Source organism: Taudactylus pleione, unplaced genomic scaffold (assembly GCF_031769625.1).
Source record: "Taudactylus pleione unplaced genomic scaffold, aTauple2 ptg000026l, whole genome shotgun sequence".
Taxonomy (NCBI): domain Eukaryota; kingdom Metazoa; phylum Chordata; class Amphibia; order Anura; family Myobatrachidae; genus Taudactylus; species Taudactylus pleione.
Window position 1 is genome coordinate 37,000,628 of NW_028284428.1, and position 19,420 is coordinate 37,020,047.

Below are 19,420 nucleotides of genomic sequence, written 5' to 3' on the forward strand. Positions count from 1 at the left end.
GGAGCAGCGACCAGGACTACTCGCCCAGCAAAGGGACAAGGGGTATACCCGGTGAGCGCATTCTGTGTTCGTGTGTCGTATCATTGTCGTGTGTCATCCCTTCTTCCTTTTCCCCTTTTCGGGCGTTTTCGTTCGGGTTGCACCCATGTGCCTGGCACGCGGGTGTAAACCAGTCTGAGGCCAAAAGTGCCAATGATGACCATCTTCTAGTCCCCGTAACACCTGTCTGTCAGTCAGTCCTGTGGCACCAAGGTCCAGCCCATAGGCTCAGCGTGTCAGTTTAGACTGTCCCTGGCTGTGCCGAATTGGAGAGACCCAGACCGTTGGTCGGAGTAACCAAGGGGGCCTGAAGGTGAGAGCCACGGGGTGTGAGAGGTAAGTGCTCCGCCACACCTGCACGGCAGCAGGCGCACACACCAGCCCACCCCCTGCCCCTCTTACATTTGGCGTAGTTGGCAGAATCGGACGCGAGCGGAGGACCTTCAGGAAGGATGACGGACCCAGCCGCCGGTTCCCCGACCGAGAGCCTGTCGGCAGGTAGGCCGGTCCCGACCTTCGACCCTCAGGTCGCCCCGGCCATCGGTGCCGCCGTACAAATATTCCAGAAGTTTGACAGACGGAACATGGAGCTGGATGACTGGATGGACCAGGTGGAGTCGGCAATCCGCCTGTATAGTCTCCCCGGGACGGTACAGGTGGAACTGGCACTGCAAGGCCTTTTGGGGCCAGCCAAACGAGCCGTCACCAATCGGCCCCCCGACCAAAGGAGGGACCTCCAAGGGGTGTTCAAGATCTTGAAGGCCACGTACGGGAACCGGTCCACAACCACCAACCTCCGGAAACGCCTGTTTGCCTGGATCCAGCGCGAGGACGAATCAATCTCCCAATTTACCGACGCCCTCCAACGTTGCACAGAACAGATACGGACCCGTCCGGACGCGGACGGGCAACCCAGAAGCTGTCCTATGGGACTTATTCATGGCAGGGCTAAAGAGCAGGCCTCTACGCCACCAACTCCAAGACCGGATTGAGGAGGACCCCCGCCTTATGTTCCACGAAGTGTTGGAAAAGGCATTGGCGAAAGAGCAGGACGAAGAGATTGGTTCCTGCTCTGTGTCCCTCAAGCCGGCACACCCTGATGATCGCATCCCCAAACCACACCTCAGCCCAATGGAGAGCTGCGTCAAGGAGTTGACCAACGCGCTCCTCCTGGTGCAGCAAGAGATGGCTCAGCTGAAACAGCGGGCGGAGCGGACAGAGGACAGTCGGGCCGAGTCGGAGGACAGAGCCGAAGGATAGAGGGCTGAGATCGCACGTCGCCAGCCGATTGATAGGGACCCACCCCGGCGCTGGGAGCCCACGGGCCCCCGCCGGCGTGACACCCGGGGTCCGATCTGCTGGGAGTGCGAGCGACCTGGGCATTTCGCCCGCGAGTGTCCGGAGGCGCGGCCCAGCCGGGACAATCGCCAGAGACCTTTAAACTAACATCCCTCTGGGTTGCGGGCCAAACTGCGAGGAGGAGAGACGAACAAGTGGACCTGACCCACTCGTCGGATCCCATTGGAGAGTGCCCCATTGTAGTAGCCCAGTTGGCGGGAAAAAGTCAGTGCTGCCTCCTGGATACAGGTTCCCAAGTGTCTACCATGTCCGAGCGATGCTTCAGAGAAAACTACTCCCACCTGCAGAAAACCAACGTCGGAGATTGGGTAACCCTCATGGCCGCAAACAACCTCCCCATTCCCATCCTGGGCGTGGTGTGGATCGAGGTGGGACTATACGACCAACCACTAGGGAAGAAGGGCATCATGGTTGTCGCCGGAGAAGAGTTGAAGCATGGACCTGTCATCCTAGGGATGAATATACTACGTTGCTTGGACTAAGCCCTGGTCCAAGAGAGAGGCCCCAGCTATTGGAGACACCTGGGGGTCCAGAAGCCTGTGCAACAGGCCTTGCAGAGGGTGGTGCGCCTGTGCGAGAAAACATCCCCAGCCTCCAACGCATCCCCTCTGGGGCGTATCAAAACCGGGATAAAGGATAAATGATAAAGATCCCCGCCAGGCAGGAGGTGGTCCTGGACCTGGCCGTACGGGCACAGCAGCGACTGGAGGGAAGGGAAGTCCTGATAGAACCCTGCTGGTTTGGCCAGACCGAAGCCGGATTGATCGTGGCTCGGACCTTGGCAGTGGTCAGGCATGGGGTGGTGTCTGTCCGAATCTGTAACCTGGGGGACTCCCCTGCCAGGATTTCACCCAGGACCATCCTGGCCCAAGTAGAGGCTGTGCCCGAGGGCGGTGTCCAGTCAGGACAAACCATTCTCCTAGACCCCGACGTGCGTCGGCCATGGACGCTGGCCGTGAGGGTAGAAGAGCGGGAAGAGCCCACAGAGGACTGGATTGGATGAGTCATACTGGAACAAGTGGACGCCCCTCTGGACGAGTTCAGCCCGGCCGATGTCAAGAAGCTCGAGCGACTACTGTGGAGGAGGCAAAAGGCGTTCTCTCGCAGCGAGGAGGACTTCGGCTACACATGGGAGCTGGAACATGAGATCAACACTGGGGACCAGCCACCCATCCGGGAGCGCTACAGACCCATCCGACCAAAGCTGTACCAGGAGGTGAAGACCATGATCCGCCAGATGCTGGATAACCACGTCATCAAGGAAAGCAAGAGCCCGTGGGCAGCTCCTATCATCCTGGTTAAAAAGAAGGATGGGGCACTACGCTTCTGCGTGGACTACCGGCGGTTGAACAACTGCACTGTACGGGACGCCTACCCGCTGCACCGCATTGAGGAGTCATTGGTGGCCCTTGGGAAGTCTCATTTCTTCTCGACATTGGACCTGGCCAGCGGCTACTGGCAAGTGCCAGTGGCTGAAGGAGATCAAGCCAAGACCGCCTTTATCACACCCATGGGCCTATTCGACTTCTGCCGGATGCCCTTTGGACTGTCCAATGCGCCAGCTACCTTCCAGCGGCTCCGGGAACGTTGTCTAGGGGACCTGAACTTTGACTCCATCTTGATCTATCTGGACGATATCATCGTGTTCGCCCCGACACTGGACGAGCATTTCCGGAGGTTGGATCAGGTACTGCAGAGGCTGGAACAATATGGGCTTAAGCTGAAGCCAAGGAAGTGCCACCTCTTCCAACCCAGCCTGGAGTATTTGGGGCACATCGTCTCCCGAGACGGGGTGGAACCCACACCCGGCAAGCTGGCAGCAATTCAGGGATGGAAGACGCTAGTCGGCTACTACCGTCAGTTCATTCGGGGGTTTGCCGAAATAGCCGGACCCCTGCACGAGCTGCTGAGAGGAGTGGCGACGGACGCAAGAAAAAAGACGGTGGCATGGGGCCGTGCGCAGGACGACGCCTTCAACTGAAGGAGGCCCTCACCCAGGCGCCAGTACTCGCCTAAGCGGACTTTGACAAGCCTTTCTTAATCCTACACCGATGGCAGTCACAAGGGGCTGGGGGCGGTTCTCTCCCAAGGCCAGGATGGGCAAGAACGGGTGATCGCCTATGGGAGCCGGGGGCTGCGGGACTCTGAAAGGAACCCTGAAAACTACAGCTCTTTAAAGCTAGAGTTGCTGGCCTTGGTATGGGCCGTGACCGAGAAGTTTGCAGAGTACCTGACAGCGGCCGAGTTTGAGGTCGTCACGGATACCAACCCCCTGGCACACTTGGGTACAGCCAAGTTGGGGGCCCTGGAGCAGCGCTGGGTTGCCCGGCTGGCAAAATTTCAATACAAAATCAGATACCGGCCTGGGAAGGACAACGCCAACGCCAATGCCCTGTCCCGCTACCCCGTCGAGACGCCTAGAGGCCCGTCTGATGAAGACCAGGAGGGGCTGGAAATCCCCGACCTGGCCAGAGGGCCACCCCCCCAACCCCTAGAAACCACCAGCTACGTCCTCCATCTACGGAGGACTACCCCCGAGTGGGCCCTGCAACAGAAGCAAGACCCCGATCTGAGAGCCATTCGCGCCTGGAAGAAACAAGGCCATTGGCCCTCCGCCAGCGAGAGGGGCCAGCTCGGGGGAATAGGCCAGAGGGTGCTGCACCAGTGGGATCGGCTGACTGTCCACGAGGGAGTGCTGTGCCGGCGCACCTACCTGGAGCAAGAGCTTCGTGAAGTATGGCAGGTGGTACTCCCGGAAGGCCTAGCCCGAGGGTTAGTGGTGGAGTCGCACGATGAGGGGGCCCACCTTGGGGTGGCCAAGACGCTGCAGTGGATCCGCCGCCAGTATTTCTTCCCAGGGCTGCAAGGGTTGGTGGAGGACGTGTGATGGGCATGCCCAGTGTGCGGGGTCACCAAGCCCACCGAACAGAGAGCCCCAGTGCAGACCATCCACACAAAGCGACCCCTGGAGCTGTTGATGGTGGACTACGTGCTGATCGGGGAATCGACGAGTGGGTATCAGTATGCCCTGGTGATGACGGATCACTTCACCAAGTTTACCGCAGTGGTGCCCACCAGGGACCAAACAGCGTTGACAGCCACCAAGGCCATCGTGGAACACTTCATCCGACGGTATGGCTGTCCTGAACGCATCCATTCGGATCAGGGGGCGTGTTTCCAGGGCCGCGTGATGGAACGACTCTGCCAGACCTATGCCATGCAAAAGTCCAGGACCACGCCCTACCATCCCCAGGGGAACGGGGCCTGTGAACGATTCAATCGGACTCTGCTGCAGATGTTGTTGAGAAACAACGCCGCTGGCCGGAATTCATTCAGGAGATGGTGTGGGTGTACAACAACAGAGTACACCGGACCACGGGCACTTCACACTACCTCCTGCTGTTCGGTCGACCTGGAAGGGAACTGCAGGACCTCGACCTATCGTTACCCACGGGAGAAGATGAGTGGACCTATGGCGGGTGGATTGAAGAACAAAGACGACAGCTGAGGATTGCAGGAGAGATGGCAGAACTAAACATCGTGTCCACCAGGCACCCCCAACCGCGAGGGGCCATGGAGGACCCCTTCCCGGTTGGGCAGCGAGTCCTGGTCCGCGACAAATGCCCTAGGAGCAAGCTAAGTCCGAGGTGGGAAGTGCTGCCCTACATTGTGCAGCGACAAGTCTCCCCCGATAACGCGGTTTACGAGGTACGGGCCGAGGACGGCAGCGGTCACACCCGCATCCTGCACCGAAACCTGTTGCGACGATGGGAGGCTGAGGACCCGCACATCCAGGGGCCGCAGGAGTCTGGTCGCAACACTCAGCCGGGCGGACCATGCCGGGAAACACCCAGCCCGCCAGCCGTACTGGGGGCCCCGAGGGTTACCCCATTCACATGGTGGGTTCCCCCACTCCCTCCCAGTGCCCCTGACACCTCAGCCGCCGCAGAGGGGCCAGCAGAGGCCGAAACCCCCCTACTAGAAGCACAGGTAGGCCCGCCCCAGCCCTGACCCCCGGACAACACACCCCCAGGTGACACGGCCCCCGATGCTCCTGCCCGGAGGTCCACAAGATCAACCCTGGGAGTGCCGCCACCACGGTTCGCGGACCCCAACTTCGAGTGGTCATGCGACTCTGTCTTTGTGGGGACCACAAAAGGAAAAGAGGGGGAGAGTGTGGGAGGCCCAGGGCAGAGCGCCCCGCCTCCCACAAGGACGCCGACCAGGACCGGACCTCACGTCGCCGGGCGCGCCCACGTGGTGTGGCGCGCCATCACCAAGCGACGTGGAGGGCCAATGAGGACCCGCCGCATCATCAACCCGAGGATGACTCGCGGCAGGATATTTAAACCCCGGCGTGCGGCCTGGGAAGAGAGTTGTGCGGGAGTTACCAGCGTTGCAGGATCGCCGCCGGAGAGGATCTAGGACGCGATTCAGCGGTTCAGGTAAGCCCTCAGTGAGGCCCCTTTTTCTTGCTCATCTGTATCTGTATTAGGTGATTGTGTACCCACTGTACCACCACCGTGCGGCACTAGGCCGAGACCATTGTATCTGTATTAGGTTATTGGGCACCCACTGTACCACCACCGTGCGGCGCTAGGCTGAGACCATTGTATCTGTATTAGGTTATTGTGCACCCACTGTACCACCACCGTGCGGCGCTAGGCCGAGACCATTGTATCTGTATTAGGTTATTGTGTACCCACTGTACCACCACCGTGCGGCGCTAGGCCGAGACCATTGTATCTGTATTAGGTTATTGGGCACCCACTGTACCACCACCGTGCGGCGCTAGGCCGAGACCATTGTATCTGTATTAGGTTATTGGGCACCCACTGTACCACCACCGTGCGGCGCTAGGCCGAGACCATTGTATCTGTATTAGGTTATTGTGTACCCACTGTACCACCACCGTGCGGCGCTAGGCCGAGACCATTGTATCTGTATTAGTTTATTGTGTACCCACTGTACCACCACCGTGCGGCGCTAGGCCGAGACCATTGTATCTGTATTAGGTTATTGTGCACCCACTGTACCACCACCGTGCGGCGCTAGGCCGAGACCATTGTATCTGTAGTAGGTTATTGTGCACCCACTATACCACCACCGTGCGGCGCTAGGCCGAGACCACTGCATCTGTGTTAGGTTATTGTGTACCCACTGTACCCCCACCGTGCGGCGCTAGGCCGAGACCACTGCATCTGAGTTAGGGTATTGTGTACCCACTGTACCATCACCGTGCGGCGCTAGGCCGCAGGTATTGCCCTTGCGCAGCGCAAGGCGTCTTTGCTCTCTTACAGGAACAGCGACCAGGACTACTCGCCCAGCAAAGGGACAAGGGGTATACCCGGTGAGCGCATTCTGTGTTCGCGTGTCGTATCATTGTCGTGTGTCATCCCCTCTTCCTTTTCCCCTTTTCGGGCATTTTCGTTCGGGTTGCATCCATGTGCCTGGCACGCGGGTGTAAATCAGTCTGAGGCCAAAAGTGCCAATGATGACCATCTTCTAGTCCCCGTAACACCTGTCTGTCAGTCAGTCCTGTGGCACCAAGGTCCAGCCCATAGGCTCAGCGTGTCCGAACTATCTTACAGTTTAGACTGTCCCTGGCTGTGCCAAACCGGAGAGACCCAGACTGTCGGTCGGAGTAACCAAGGCGGCCTGAAGGTGAGAGCCACGGGGTGCGAGAGGTAAGTGCTCTGCCACACCTGCACGGCAGCAGGCGCACACACCAGCCCACCCCCTGTCCCTCTTACACATGCGCAGGTTCCCCGTCACTTCACTCCCAGCACATCACAGGGACGGACTCCTTTCAGGGCCCCTGTCCCTGCACGTGCTTTTTCATACATCCCGGTGCTATGATTGCATACTGCAATGTGATCATGTGCGCCAATATAGCACCCAGGTGGTATTGCAAATGCGATCATTATTAAATAGGTGAATGCCTAAGGCAGAAATCATGTGCAATCAATTAGGTGCTAAGTATTTAACACATTCAATATTACAATTAAAATGCATTTTGTGATTCACTTAAAGCAATAAAAGTAACTTGATGTATTGTTCTGTAATCCAAACTCAACTCAGATTCACAGTTTGCTGCAAAAGAGGCCGGACACCGAAATACCAGGCAGTTGCTGCTGCCCAGCTGGAGAGGAGAGCAAAATGACCAGGGCCAGGCATCTCATCCAAGGGAGGAGTGATTGGTTGCTACAGTGTGAAACCTCTTATCTGCATATGAGGCAGGGACTTGTGTGGTGAGGGACAGCTCCTGCTTGGAAGGCTGCTTTCATTGCCTCTTTCCTCCTCTTGTGGATTGGGGATAAACTGCAGGCAGGAGGGGCTGAGAGCAGCAACTGTAACACCCGGCTGCTGGATTTCAGTAGCATGGCATCAAGGAGAATGGAGACCAAGCCAGTTATAACGTGTCTGAAAACCCTCCTGATAATCTACTCTTTCGTCTTCTGGGTGAGTAACACCAGCCTTGCCTTCTGCCACTGACACTCAGGGCACCCTATATTCTTTGTTAGATGGAAACAATCACAATTAATAAGCTATATTTTCTGGGCTTTACATGCCCTCCCCTCTGTCTCCTATCCACTCCTCCTGCATTGCTCTAATCATGGTTACTGCGCAAAATAAGAGCCTTGTTGTGCCAGTCTGGGGGCATGAGACTGACTCAGACACCGGGCATCCACACACACACTGGGGTAAGAGGCGTTTGGGGGAATCACTGCTTGTCAATAGTAAAGGTGTATGGTGACTAATTTTCCTGCCAGTCACGTCTTCCTGCCATGAGATTAGTGGTGTCTGTGTATATAATATAATATATATAATATAATATTCACTGGACGTATTAACCCCTTCAGCCTCGTAAATACATAATGCATTGTACTGCACGGCTGTTGCTGTACATGGTGTAATTAATGAGCTCGGCTACCTTGTTGATACTATAGAGATATGTCTGTAACCAGTGTTGCCAAGGACCCTGGGTGTACTAAAGGCGAATGTAATGATGACAAAGGTAATCAGCTACTGCAAAGGTTGGGCTTGTATCAGTGCTGGTAATGTAGTGTATGTACCATAGGGCATCTGTATTCCCATTGCCGCTTGCTGTATATTCCTGTTATATGACGTATCCAATACAGTGCACTTAAAATACAAATCTATTAGGAAATAATGTTTATTTTCTTTGTTTAAATATAAGTAAATCTAAACCCACGAAGATATCATCATTGTAGTTGAGATAAATAATGCACACACATTTTTGTGTGTTGAACTCGTATTGGGGGTTTAAAAACAGTATTTGTTGCTGTATATGTAATTTATTTCCTGGGTACTGATAACACAGGCTGGCTTTTGTCCAGTTACTGTAGATTGCACTAAATGATCTGTAATATTCAAGGGATGCAAAACAAGTAACTTCAAAGTACAACATAATATAGAGAACATGCTGGGTCACATACACATTTTCATTTACTTCTAAAATTATATAGTTTGGATTTTTGCAGTAATTCTCATTCATTTTCCAACTGTTTGGGTTAGTGAATTACATCTATTAGACTATAGTTAATAATCTGTAAATCTCTTGAAATGAAAAGCAAAACTGTAAGAAATTCCTGCACAAACCTTCAGACAATCCTGTCTATGCAGTCAGTATCTCTCTGTCTCTTTAATCTATCTCATAGTTGGTCTTAATGCTTAATGCATGGCAGTCTTCTTAAAATAATGCTGATTATATCCTTCAGTATCTATTTCAGATTTTGAATGGTTGATTATTATGACTATAGTAAATTGTGGTATGTAAAATACATTATGATTACAACTGTATGTATAAGGTGTGTTGCATCAATTGTTCAATGTTGTTTGCAAAACATGTTAAATCGATTCCTTGTAAATGGTTGCTTAGCCCAGGTATGGAACATTTAGGTAAAGAGTGATGTGATGTGACAATTGTAATTGCATCTTGACACATTGTATTTTTCCAGCCCTGCATTCACTACAAAATCTCTGGAGTTTGTGAACCTATGTATTAGTAATAAGTGTCAAACAGCAGAACAGAATTAGGATGGTCTCCACACTTGGAGACTGCCCTAGTTTTCTACAGTCCTTTTTTTTTTTTTTTCAAGGGAAGTCCCAGGTTTTAAAGATGTCATTGGAAATGTCTGTGTTTGTGTTTTTCAGTATTGACCAATAAAATTCAGCTTTTTCTGCATGTTAAATGTCGTTGTCATTCTCTAGGCCTTCTGATGTGAAGACTTCTTGTAGAGGTGTACTTAAAATTCCAAAAAGTGCATTATAATCAAAATCTGTAAACATGACAAACAGGAAATTCTAATTTGCCAAATCTACAGCGATATCATCACGTGTTGGGTTTAGACATGTACATTTCCACTGGAAATTACTTTAAAATAATGGCAACTCTGAGGTATCTATCTATCTATCTATCTATCTATCTTGCTAATTATGATACCATAGTAAATGAAAGACCATTTAGACTCCTCCAAAGTTATGCAGGAGAGGTCACATTTTCTATTTATCACAGAGAACTTTGTTTAGTGCCTTCAAAAGATATATGTGCATCTAATATGTCTGAATGGACCTTTTTATACAGAATATAGTGGTCTATTTACTAAGCCTTGGATGGGGATAAAGAGAGTGGAGGTAAACTCCCAACCAATCAGCGCCTAACTGCTATGTCACAGGCTGTGTTTGAAAAATGACAGTTAGGAGCTGATTGGTTGGGACTTTATCTTCGTTCACTTTATCCACATCCAAGGCTTAGTAAATAGACCCCATATTCTTTAAATATTTGACTCTTTATGTACTCAGTCTTACTGTGATAGGGTTGAATCCACCTTATTATTTATTAATGTATTTATGGGGAGGGCAAAAGAAGTGTTGCAAATTCTGTGGGCTGGACAAATGCACGCCTCTGTCACGTATGGCCTGCATTACCATGTCATATACCTGACATTGGTAATGTAAACAGTGCTGAGAAAAGCTATTAACATTACTCAGTTCACACTCAGTCACTTTGGGGTTGTGACACCCTGTTGACAAAGGCCTGTATATACCCAGCCAACTGCTTATGGACGTCTGCTCATAAAGGCATATGTTCCATACTGTTACAGACTATATTTAAGCAATGGTTGGAAATAGAATGGCAGGTATTGTTATTAGCACCTTTTCAAAAAGCTTATTGGGGGAAAAAGGGTACAAGCATATAGTCTTTCCTGGAAAGTGATTTAAAACATGTACTTGAGTGGTGAGTGTCTTCTTTTCAACATGCGTCCTCTGTCCTGAAGGTGCTGGTCACCCAATGAAATTGGGCTTCCACAGAGGAGGAGTGTGTTCTCCCTATCTTCCTTCAGCAGCAGGCTGATGTCATTACATTTCAAAGTAGGCTAATGTAGTATTGGGGGGGGGGAGTATGGGGGGCCCCTTTACAAACTGATTTCGTCAATGGTATTTGGTGCAGTTGAAGGGACCCCAGTACTCATGTCATATATGGAAACAAGTATTTGGTTTTCTCTGGAGCAACTGTAAAATGTGAGATCTTTGTGTTATGCTTAGAAACAGGTCTCTAATAATTGGGTGCACATTCTGCAGTATTTATGACCAGTTTTGATTTTCAATGGTGAAAGATTCATAACTAATGATTGAGGTAATTATATAATGACTGTAAGGCAATGTTAAACTGCTTTCCTGCCATTGATCATATGTACAAAGGTACACATGCTCACCAATTGGTAATATTATAATTACATACATGTAGGGGAGGTGTTGTCCCCCATGTTTGATTGGCATCACAGTTTTTGTTTGCTACTGATTTATTTCAAACTATTTGCATATGAAATCAGGTAACACGAATATGTAATTGATAACCTACTGTCTTTTAACCCGAGTGCCATGGTAGGATATAAATTAATTACTTGGGAACGTTATATACTTAAGAGAAAGTGTTTATTATGGATTTGCTGCTGAAGTCACAACCCTTTGCTTATTTAGGGGTCTAATTACTAAGCAGTGTTAGGAGACAGAGTGAAAAGTGATAAGGTGCCAGCCAATCAGCTCCCAACTGTCATCTCACAGGCTGTGTTTGAAAAATGACAGTTGGGAGCTGATTGGCTGACACCTTATCACTTTCTTATCACTTTTCACTCTGTCTCCTAACACTGCTTAGTAAATAGACCCACAATATATGTTTTATTTTTGTTTGAAATAGTTTTCAGAGCAATAATATTCTCTATGTATTATCCCTTTTACATTTTGTAAAACTACACCAAAAATAATCTATTTTACTAGTATCCTTGAAATTTGAGCAGTTTCTTACCTTCAAACAACTGACTGCAGAATTTTTTATGAGCCTTTGGATAATTTTTAGCCTTTAGCAATAACTAGTGAAATGCAATTTTCTCCTTTGAAAACAAATTGATGTTTTAATAAAAGCTACTGCTTGACTTGTTTTAATTAACAAAACATAATTAACCACTAAAACACAATATATACAGACAATGTAGCTATTGTGGTTAAATAGAAAAATAACATTTTAGGATCAGCCTACAGTTGAAAGCTTTTTTTTTTTTTATAGATGATTAGTGTTCATTCTAGCCCCCTGCACCTGTCACAACCCATGCAGTTCCTCTTTCCTGCCTGGGCTGTCGGTCTCTGCTCTGGTGCTTCTAGCACACTCTTGGGTGTATCTCAGCAGATTGTTGCATCAGCCAAGTGTGCTAGAAGGACCAGAGCGGAGAGCGACACCCCAGGCAGGAAAGAACTACGCGGGTTGTGACAGGTGCAGAGGGCTAGAATGAGCACATCGAAAAAAAAAATCCTCAATCCTCTTTCAATGGTGTTTTCCCAAAAGGGAAAAACAACATTACAAAAGTACAGTTAGACGTTGTACTGCATTGTGCATCATCAGAAAAAGTAGTAACAATGATTTCAAATCAACTAGGTGGATATGAAATGAACTACATTGTGAGGAATCCTGTACTAATTGGCAATACAGGGGCTAGTTACTATATATTGACTTTCTTAATTGACCTAAAAAAAAGGTCTTTCCTCATATGTATGTCAAGAGGATGAACAATGCAGCTTAGGCTAAGGATGTGTATCCCATATGTAAGGCTTTACTAAGTGATACAATTTGTTATTCAAAAGATTATCTGAGTGAGTAACTGTCAGGACACCTAAAAGATTATCACAAGGATTTGAAGGAGTTCAATCTAGGCGTCCTTAGTAAGTGTGGAACACCTAACTCATGTCTAAATTACTCTTATTAAATAACTAGTGTGATATTTAGAAATGGTAGTTTATGCCTTCACCTTGTTGCTGGAGATCGCTTATGAAGTGCATGCATGCTATGCCGTTAGTGTATATATAGCACATCTAGAACCTGCCTCTGATTCACACGCAGGTCCGTATGTAGCTGCATCTAGTCAGTTTGAATGAACTACTGATGTGCTGTAGCAAACATATGCATCTTGTGTGCCTGAGTGATTCTGCCACAGACAAATCACAGCATTGTCTCTACAGCCGTGAAATGTGCGTTTCTGGGTACCTGGGCCTAAGCATGGAAGAGAATTGTCTTGTACACCAGGGGTGCACCATATTCATGCGTATGCTGAGGTGTACATAGGTATGTTGTTATCTCTAATATATTAAACATGTATCCTTTTTTATTTACTATTTTGTGTAGTATAACTAGGGATGTAGTAAAAAGGTCGACAATGACAATGTCGACATTGTTAAGATGCAACAGGCAATGTTTCGACAAGTGGGGGGAGGTTAGGGCTAGACTGCGGGGGGGGGGGGGGGAATTGAAGTTATGGTCAGGCACTAGATGGATGGGATGGTTAGCAGTTAGCCGTACAGGGAGGAATTCTCAACGGAGCGCATGAGGATTGGAGATCTGCCAGCAAGTCATAGTCACATGACCGCCGGAAGCCGAACTGGACTCACTGCAGCCGTTGTAAGCCACCTCTGGGCAACCAGGGACAATATGTCGACATAGCATGTCGACATTTCATGAAGGTTGACTTTATGACTGTCTACATATCAGACCACACACACATCACTATCCTACTGTTTTATATTATTATATGTGGTGATATTTCACATATCGTGTGATTGAACGATACATTGTTGCTTTTAATATAGTGAGGCAGATACGTAATGTTTTTTGTATTACAACAAGAAAACTGTATAACAAAGTACAATTCATACAGCATAATTGAATTGTGTGAGCACATGTTATTTAAGTAGCGTATCTCTTACTGTATGTATCCAATTTCTCCTATATGTGACTCAGTGTAAGAAAGATCCTGTTGTATGTCTGATGTATGACATTTGAACCTGTTGTACTGTATGTCTTTCATATTAATCAGTATAGTGTTTTGTGCATTCACATTCTTTCTGTATGGTGTATGTAAAAAGAAATAAAGTAGCCAGGGGCAGAAAAATGACACACAGACCGCTTACATTCAGATGTGAATAACGAAGTTTCATATCTTTCGTGTACCACATTTCATGTCTTTTTAATTACAGTCAATGTATGAGGTTTAATGCTGGGCTGCCTAATAACTATAAAAGCATACAAGCTAAGAGTTATGGTGCATACACACGGTACGATAAAAATGCACGATATGAATGATAACGAGATCGTTCAGATCGTTAATTTTTTTTGTGCCTTCCAAACCTCAAACGACCAGCGATGTGCGGGCACGTATGGACGATAACGATATCGACCATCAGCCGTGCATGCAGGCCAACCTGGTCGATATCATCCTATGAATTCCTATTAACCTCTATACCCTAAAGTCGCTGTTTAGCATTGCGTACGCATATGAAATAATCGCTTTCCAGACTTTGAGTGTGGTTCCAAAGCACAAAAGTTATTATTCACATAAAAAGCATATAGTTACACGCCTTGATCTATAATACAATTAGCGCAAAGGTTATATAAAATACAAGGTACAGTCGATACATACGCATGCGCTCTGGATCCAGATTTCCCGGTATCAACTAAGAAACCTCTGCCTTTGCGTGTAGTCGCTAATATACGTGGTGCGTTCTATGTGCAGAGTGTTTTAATAAACAGCGCAACTGTGCGCTGTGCGTCTTGTATATTATATGTATGATTTCATGTGTGTATGGGGTATGGTAGGACTTTTAACAATATGTGGTAGCAATGCAGTTGCACGATGCTAATAATAGCATATTAGCATCGCACACAATGGTTTCATGCTGACGACGCAAGATGGCATCATCAGGGGCAACATAAAATGGCGTCACCCAATATTAACTTTGAGATCTGATCTCAGCCAATCATCTGGTCTCAGCCAACAATCCAGATTACATAGCGATTATTGATCGGGGGTCGCTGGTTCATTGTTGGTGGTGTGCTGGATGGTCGATTTCGATCATCCAGCATACTGGAAAGGTGCAGGGAGATCAGTCAGCGATAGCATTATCGCTGACTAATTGTACCATGTGTACGTACCGGGATGTAGTTAGGAGGCCGGTGGTCGAAATGCTGACCGCCGGCTTCCTGACTGTGAAATCCCGGCATGGGACTAATGATAGGCGTCTAAATACCGACGCCTATCATCAGTCCCACTCTGAAATCCTGACGCCCGGCATACCGGTTGTAGGTAAGTCGTGAGCGCTTAGCCGCGCGGGGGGGGGGGGGGGGGGTAGGATTAGGACTCCCTGGGGGAGGTTAAATTTAGGGTGCGGAGAGGGGGTTAGGTTTAGGCACCCCTGGGGGGAGGTTAGGCACTAGGGGGGAGGTTAGGGTTAGGCACCCCTAAAGGAGGGTTAGGGATAGGCAAGGGGTAGGGATAGCCTACTTACCTCCCCTGTCCGGGATCTTCCGCTGCCAGCCTTCTGGCATCGGTATTTCATCCACCGGGCTTAGGTCCGGCGGTGATTCATACCGATTCCGTAAGTACCATTACAGTTTTCCTTTCAAAATGACAGACAACAACCTGTGACCAAAATAACATTGAGAGAAATGTACAAGCTATGCGGATATAGCTGAACATTTATAAAGTTAACTTTGAAGGCAAGAAAACCTCAGTAAAGTAATGATAATGAAACCAAACTTTAATAAAAACAGACCAAAGCAACCATGCAACGATTAGTTGGTGCAAATGAACCAAACACAAATAATACAAATCAAAACAACCTTTTGATTATAGAGCTTCAGTCAATGTACTGTAGGCATTTCAATATCTAGTAAATATAAGGATAATCTATAATATTCTGCCAATGTCTGCTTGCTAACATGCTGGTACTTGATTGCTAGAATCACCTTTCCATAGTAATGCAAGAAAAATATTGTTACTTTTTATAAAATGACACATTTATTTTACCATTGTTACTAACTTTCTATGTAAAAGCTACTTAGAAGTCCAAAGTATGGAGGAAAATGTGCATTAGTGAATTTCATACATCACTTACCATTTAAAATGCAAAGAAGTGTCTGTTCCACCTTTTTGCACGTGATGCAGAGGGGATTAAGCTTATTAAACAAGAGATTGACCTTGTCTCATTAGCCACAGAACAACTTGCTATCAGATTTCTTCCACTGCCCTCAAGCCTGTGTGCTGCCTGCCTTAGGCGTTGTACTCACTGGCATTGGAATAACACAAGTACAAATGCTAGTGAAACCGTATGTCAAATGCATTTTGTAGCCTTTTTATTCCTGGTCATTGGGGGCCACTAGATTGACCTCAATACGTTCAATGCATGCATTAAATAGAGCTTAATAATGAAATTATATGTAGAACTGCGCTAATTTATTATTAAACCAAAGTGATAGGGCAGATGTACAGATTGATATCAAGACACGCTAAGTATATTTTTAATATTTAATAACAAATATATATCCCATAGTAGAAATAAACATGACCACAACAAAGAAAATATAGTCTATATAGATAAATGAGTATCCCTTTATAAATATGCCCGCCTGCTGCAGACTTCTAGAATGTGCATTGATCTTAATTTACATTTTTGGTAATGTCAAAGAAAATGTATTTCTTTTTTATATTAATCAAAGTAGAGCTATGTTCCGAAATGACTTAAAATCATCTTTTTCTCCAAATGGTCACAAGATAAGTGCAAAAAATATATTTCTATAAAAAAAAAGAAACTGATTTTAAATAACTGTGTGTCCAAAAGCCAACTAGGGAATCTAATATTTAAATGGTTAGGGTTAGGCCGTGGGATGGGACAGTTAGGGTTAGGCTGTGGGAGGGGTGTCAGTAATGTGACCACCAGGTCCCGATGCAAAATCCGCTCAGCGGCGTTACATACTTCTGGTCTTTGGTTCACAGGCGTTGAACGTGGGTCCCTTAATTTCAGGTCTTCCCTTCTGTGCTGACTGATACTTCTCACACAGTATGCATCATCCTCCATTACTATCAGCGAGGACTCCGGTCCATGGGCGCGGCCATTTTGCTTCAGTCATGTGATTCTGAAACTTCCAATCAAATCAGCTTCTAAGGTCTGCTGGGATTCAGTTGCCAATCAGCGACAGGCACTGCTTATATAAACGCTTCATGGATGTTCATTCAGTGCCTGTACAACGTCTCTTCAAGTCTTAATATTTGTCTCCTGTTTCCTTCAAGTTTTGGATTTCCTATGCATCCCCGTGTCTTGTCCTTTTGTCCAAAGATGCGACTTTGGGTACAAAACCCGCAGCACCTAAAACGCACACCTGTGTGTTCAACCTATATCCCCAGGATGCATATCAGTGTTCCACACCAAGAGTTCGACACAATTTTGTGTTCTCAAGTTCTACACTCTCTTCAAGCCAGCAATACCACACTGTCTATCTGGATACACATCAGTACCTTTTGACCAAGGAACCCAGCCTCATCTACCTGGGTTATACCCCGGTGATTATGACCCAGGATTCCTTCATTATTCAGTGTCAAGAATAAATGAAGGTGGGATGGCGCTAATGTCACATGTAAGACATGAAGTGTATATAATTGCATAAAACGTATGATGTAAATGTAAATATATCCATACTAATAGACAAATAGGAATAAAAATATCGACATGTATAGATATAAAATATGATTGAGCTCTGCACCAAAATTATATGTGTTGCCAATTAGTATAATATAGCAACTAATGTATCACATGGCTACAAAATGATAATGATTGACAATAAGGAAAAGGATATTAGGATATTATTGAGTGTCATCTGACTAGTGTTATCCTGCTTGTCGCGGAGTTCATGCATCAGTACTAGTTGCTTTCCAGGTTCAGATTCCCAGGACTTACATGCTAAGTCATTCTTCATCCTGGACTATTAGTTCTGAAGACTATTAGTTCAAAGAACTCATCGTTCCAATCAGTTCTTTGTTTTTTCGATAAAGCCTCGTATCCTTCACCATCAAGTTTGGGTATTACCTTAGTTCTCCTATGAGGAAAAGCTATCTAAAACCTCCTCAGTTTCTACTTCCACGGTCCCAGCCCGCAGAGTCTGATTCGTCACAGGAGGCCAATTTTCCTAGAGTCCTGACAAGGGGTGGGTAACGGTTAGGATTGGGGTTACAATACCTACCAAAATCCGTCTGGACTTTGACTGTCGGGATGCTGCTGTAGGTATTATGACCTTCGGGACCCCATACTCAACAATTGGATGATCTCTTTTTACTAGAAAATATCCAGTGACCCTACTGATTTATTTCAGAACCAATTAAAAAGACATCTAGAAGTGGCCCCCCGAGGATAAATCATTTTGAAAGATTATTCTTTCTTGCATATTGATATTGCTGTTACACCTAATTTATTTTATCAGATTCCCAAATCAATAAGTCACTCATAGCCCTTCCTGGGAGACTTATATTTCAGGTATTTGGTCCCTCACTTGTAATCATTCACAGTTTATTGATTTATTTTTACCAAAAAAATGTCATATCTCTAAGATCCCTTATCCGCGATACGAAGCACATTCTTAATGTCATCAAAGATATTTTTTTCAATCTAATTACACTTTTCTATCTCTTGATATTCAGGCTCTTTATACCCACATCACAAATGATTTGAGGGTCATACTCGCTAAACATATTTTTAGCAGCAAATAGGGGAATCCCAGAGGGTCTTAAGAAATTTATTTTAGAATCCATCACATTTATTTTTACTCACAATTGATTTTTTTATTTTCCTTCGGGTGATGGGAAAGGCCATGGGCACTAGGTTCGATCCTAGTTATGCCAATTTATATATGGATATATTTTAACAATTTATTTAGGATGGCCTCTACCAAACGACCCAAGTTTACTATGGCTGTTACAATGGCAATTTTTTACAACCCATTGTAGGTCTGTTTTATATGTAATAAGAATAGATGCTTGATGTGTCAATATATATGTAATAAGTCTACTTCTAAGGTTAATAGCGATGTCGTTTCTTGTTAATAGTCTGGAGGTAGTGGGCTTTATTTTAGCCCTTTTCATGGGTTTTCACTTACATTTATAAATGTATCTAAGCTAAGGAAATTGTCTTGTCCCTGCTGCTCTAAAGATATTCCATCTGCAGTAGGCTATGTAGGCTAGGTGTCAGAGTAACAGCAATACTAAAGATAGATTTGAGAGATCAAATCTCGGGTGGGTAGAGATATATATTGTGGCTATTGTTTCATATTACATATTTTAATATCTTAACTTTGAACAAGAAAAGTTTATTTATGCTTGGAAAATAACTGCAACTTGGTGCCCTCCACATAAACCCTTAAGACAAAGGGATATGATAACTTCTCCAAAGGGAGGCACTCAGGTCAACTTTTCAAATCAATTACATAGTCAGCATATTGTATATCAACATTTCAGGACTATTTTATTCAGTTCTTTTGTCAGGATCCTCCCTGGACTGAATCCACTGGGCAACATCTACAGTAGGTGAGGTCATACACTCTTTTCGTTCCTTGTGTGGGCGAATTGTTCACCAGCGCCATCTCTGGCGATACTGTCACAAGATAGATAGAGATATTAGATTAGATGCC

At 46.6% G+C, this 19,420-nt stretch overlaps 1 protein-coding gene across 1 annotated transcript in view; it reads left to right on the top strand.

Moving 5' to 3' along the window:
- The first annotated feature begins 7,671 nt into the window (after positions 1-7,671).
- TSPAN7 (tetraspanin 7) overlaps positions 7,672-19,420 on the top strand; it is a 134,468-nt gene continuing 122,719 nt past the window's right edge. Inside the window, exon 1 of the mRNA XM_088451552.1 lies at positions 7,672-7,860. Within this exon, the coding sequence (XP_088307678.1) occupies positions 7,780-7,860 (81 nt within the window). The 5' untranslated portion in view covers positions 7,672-7,779. The remainder of the gene's footprint in view (positions 7,861-19,420) is intronic.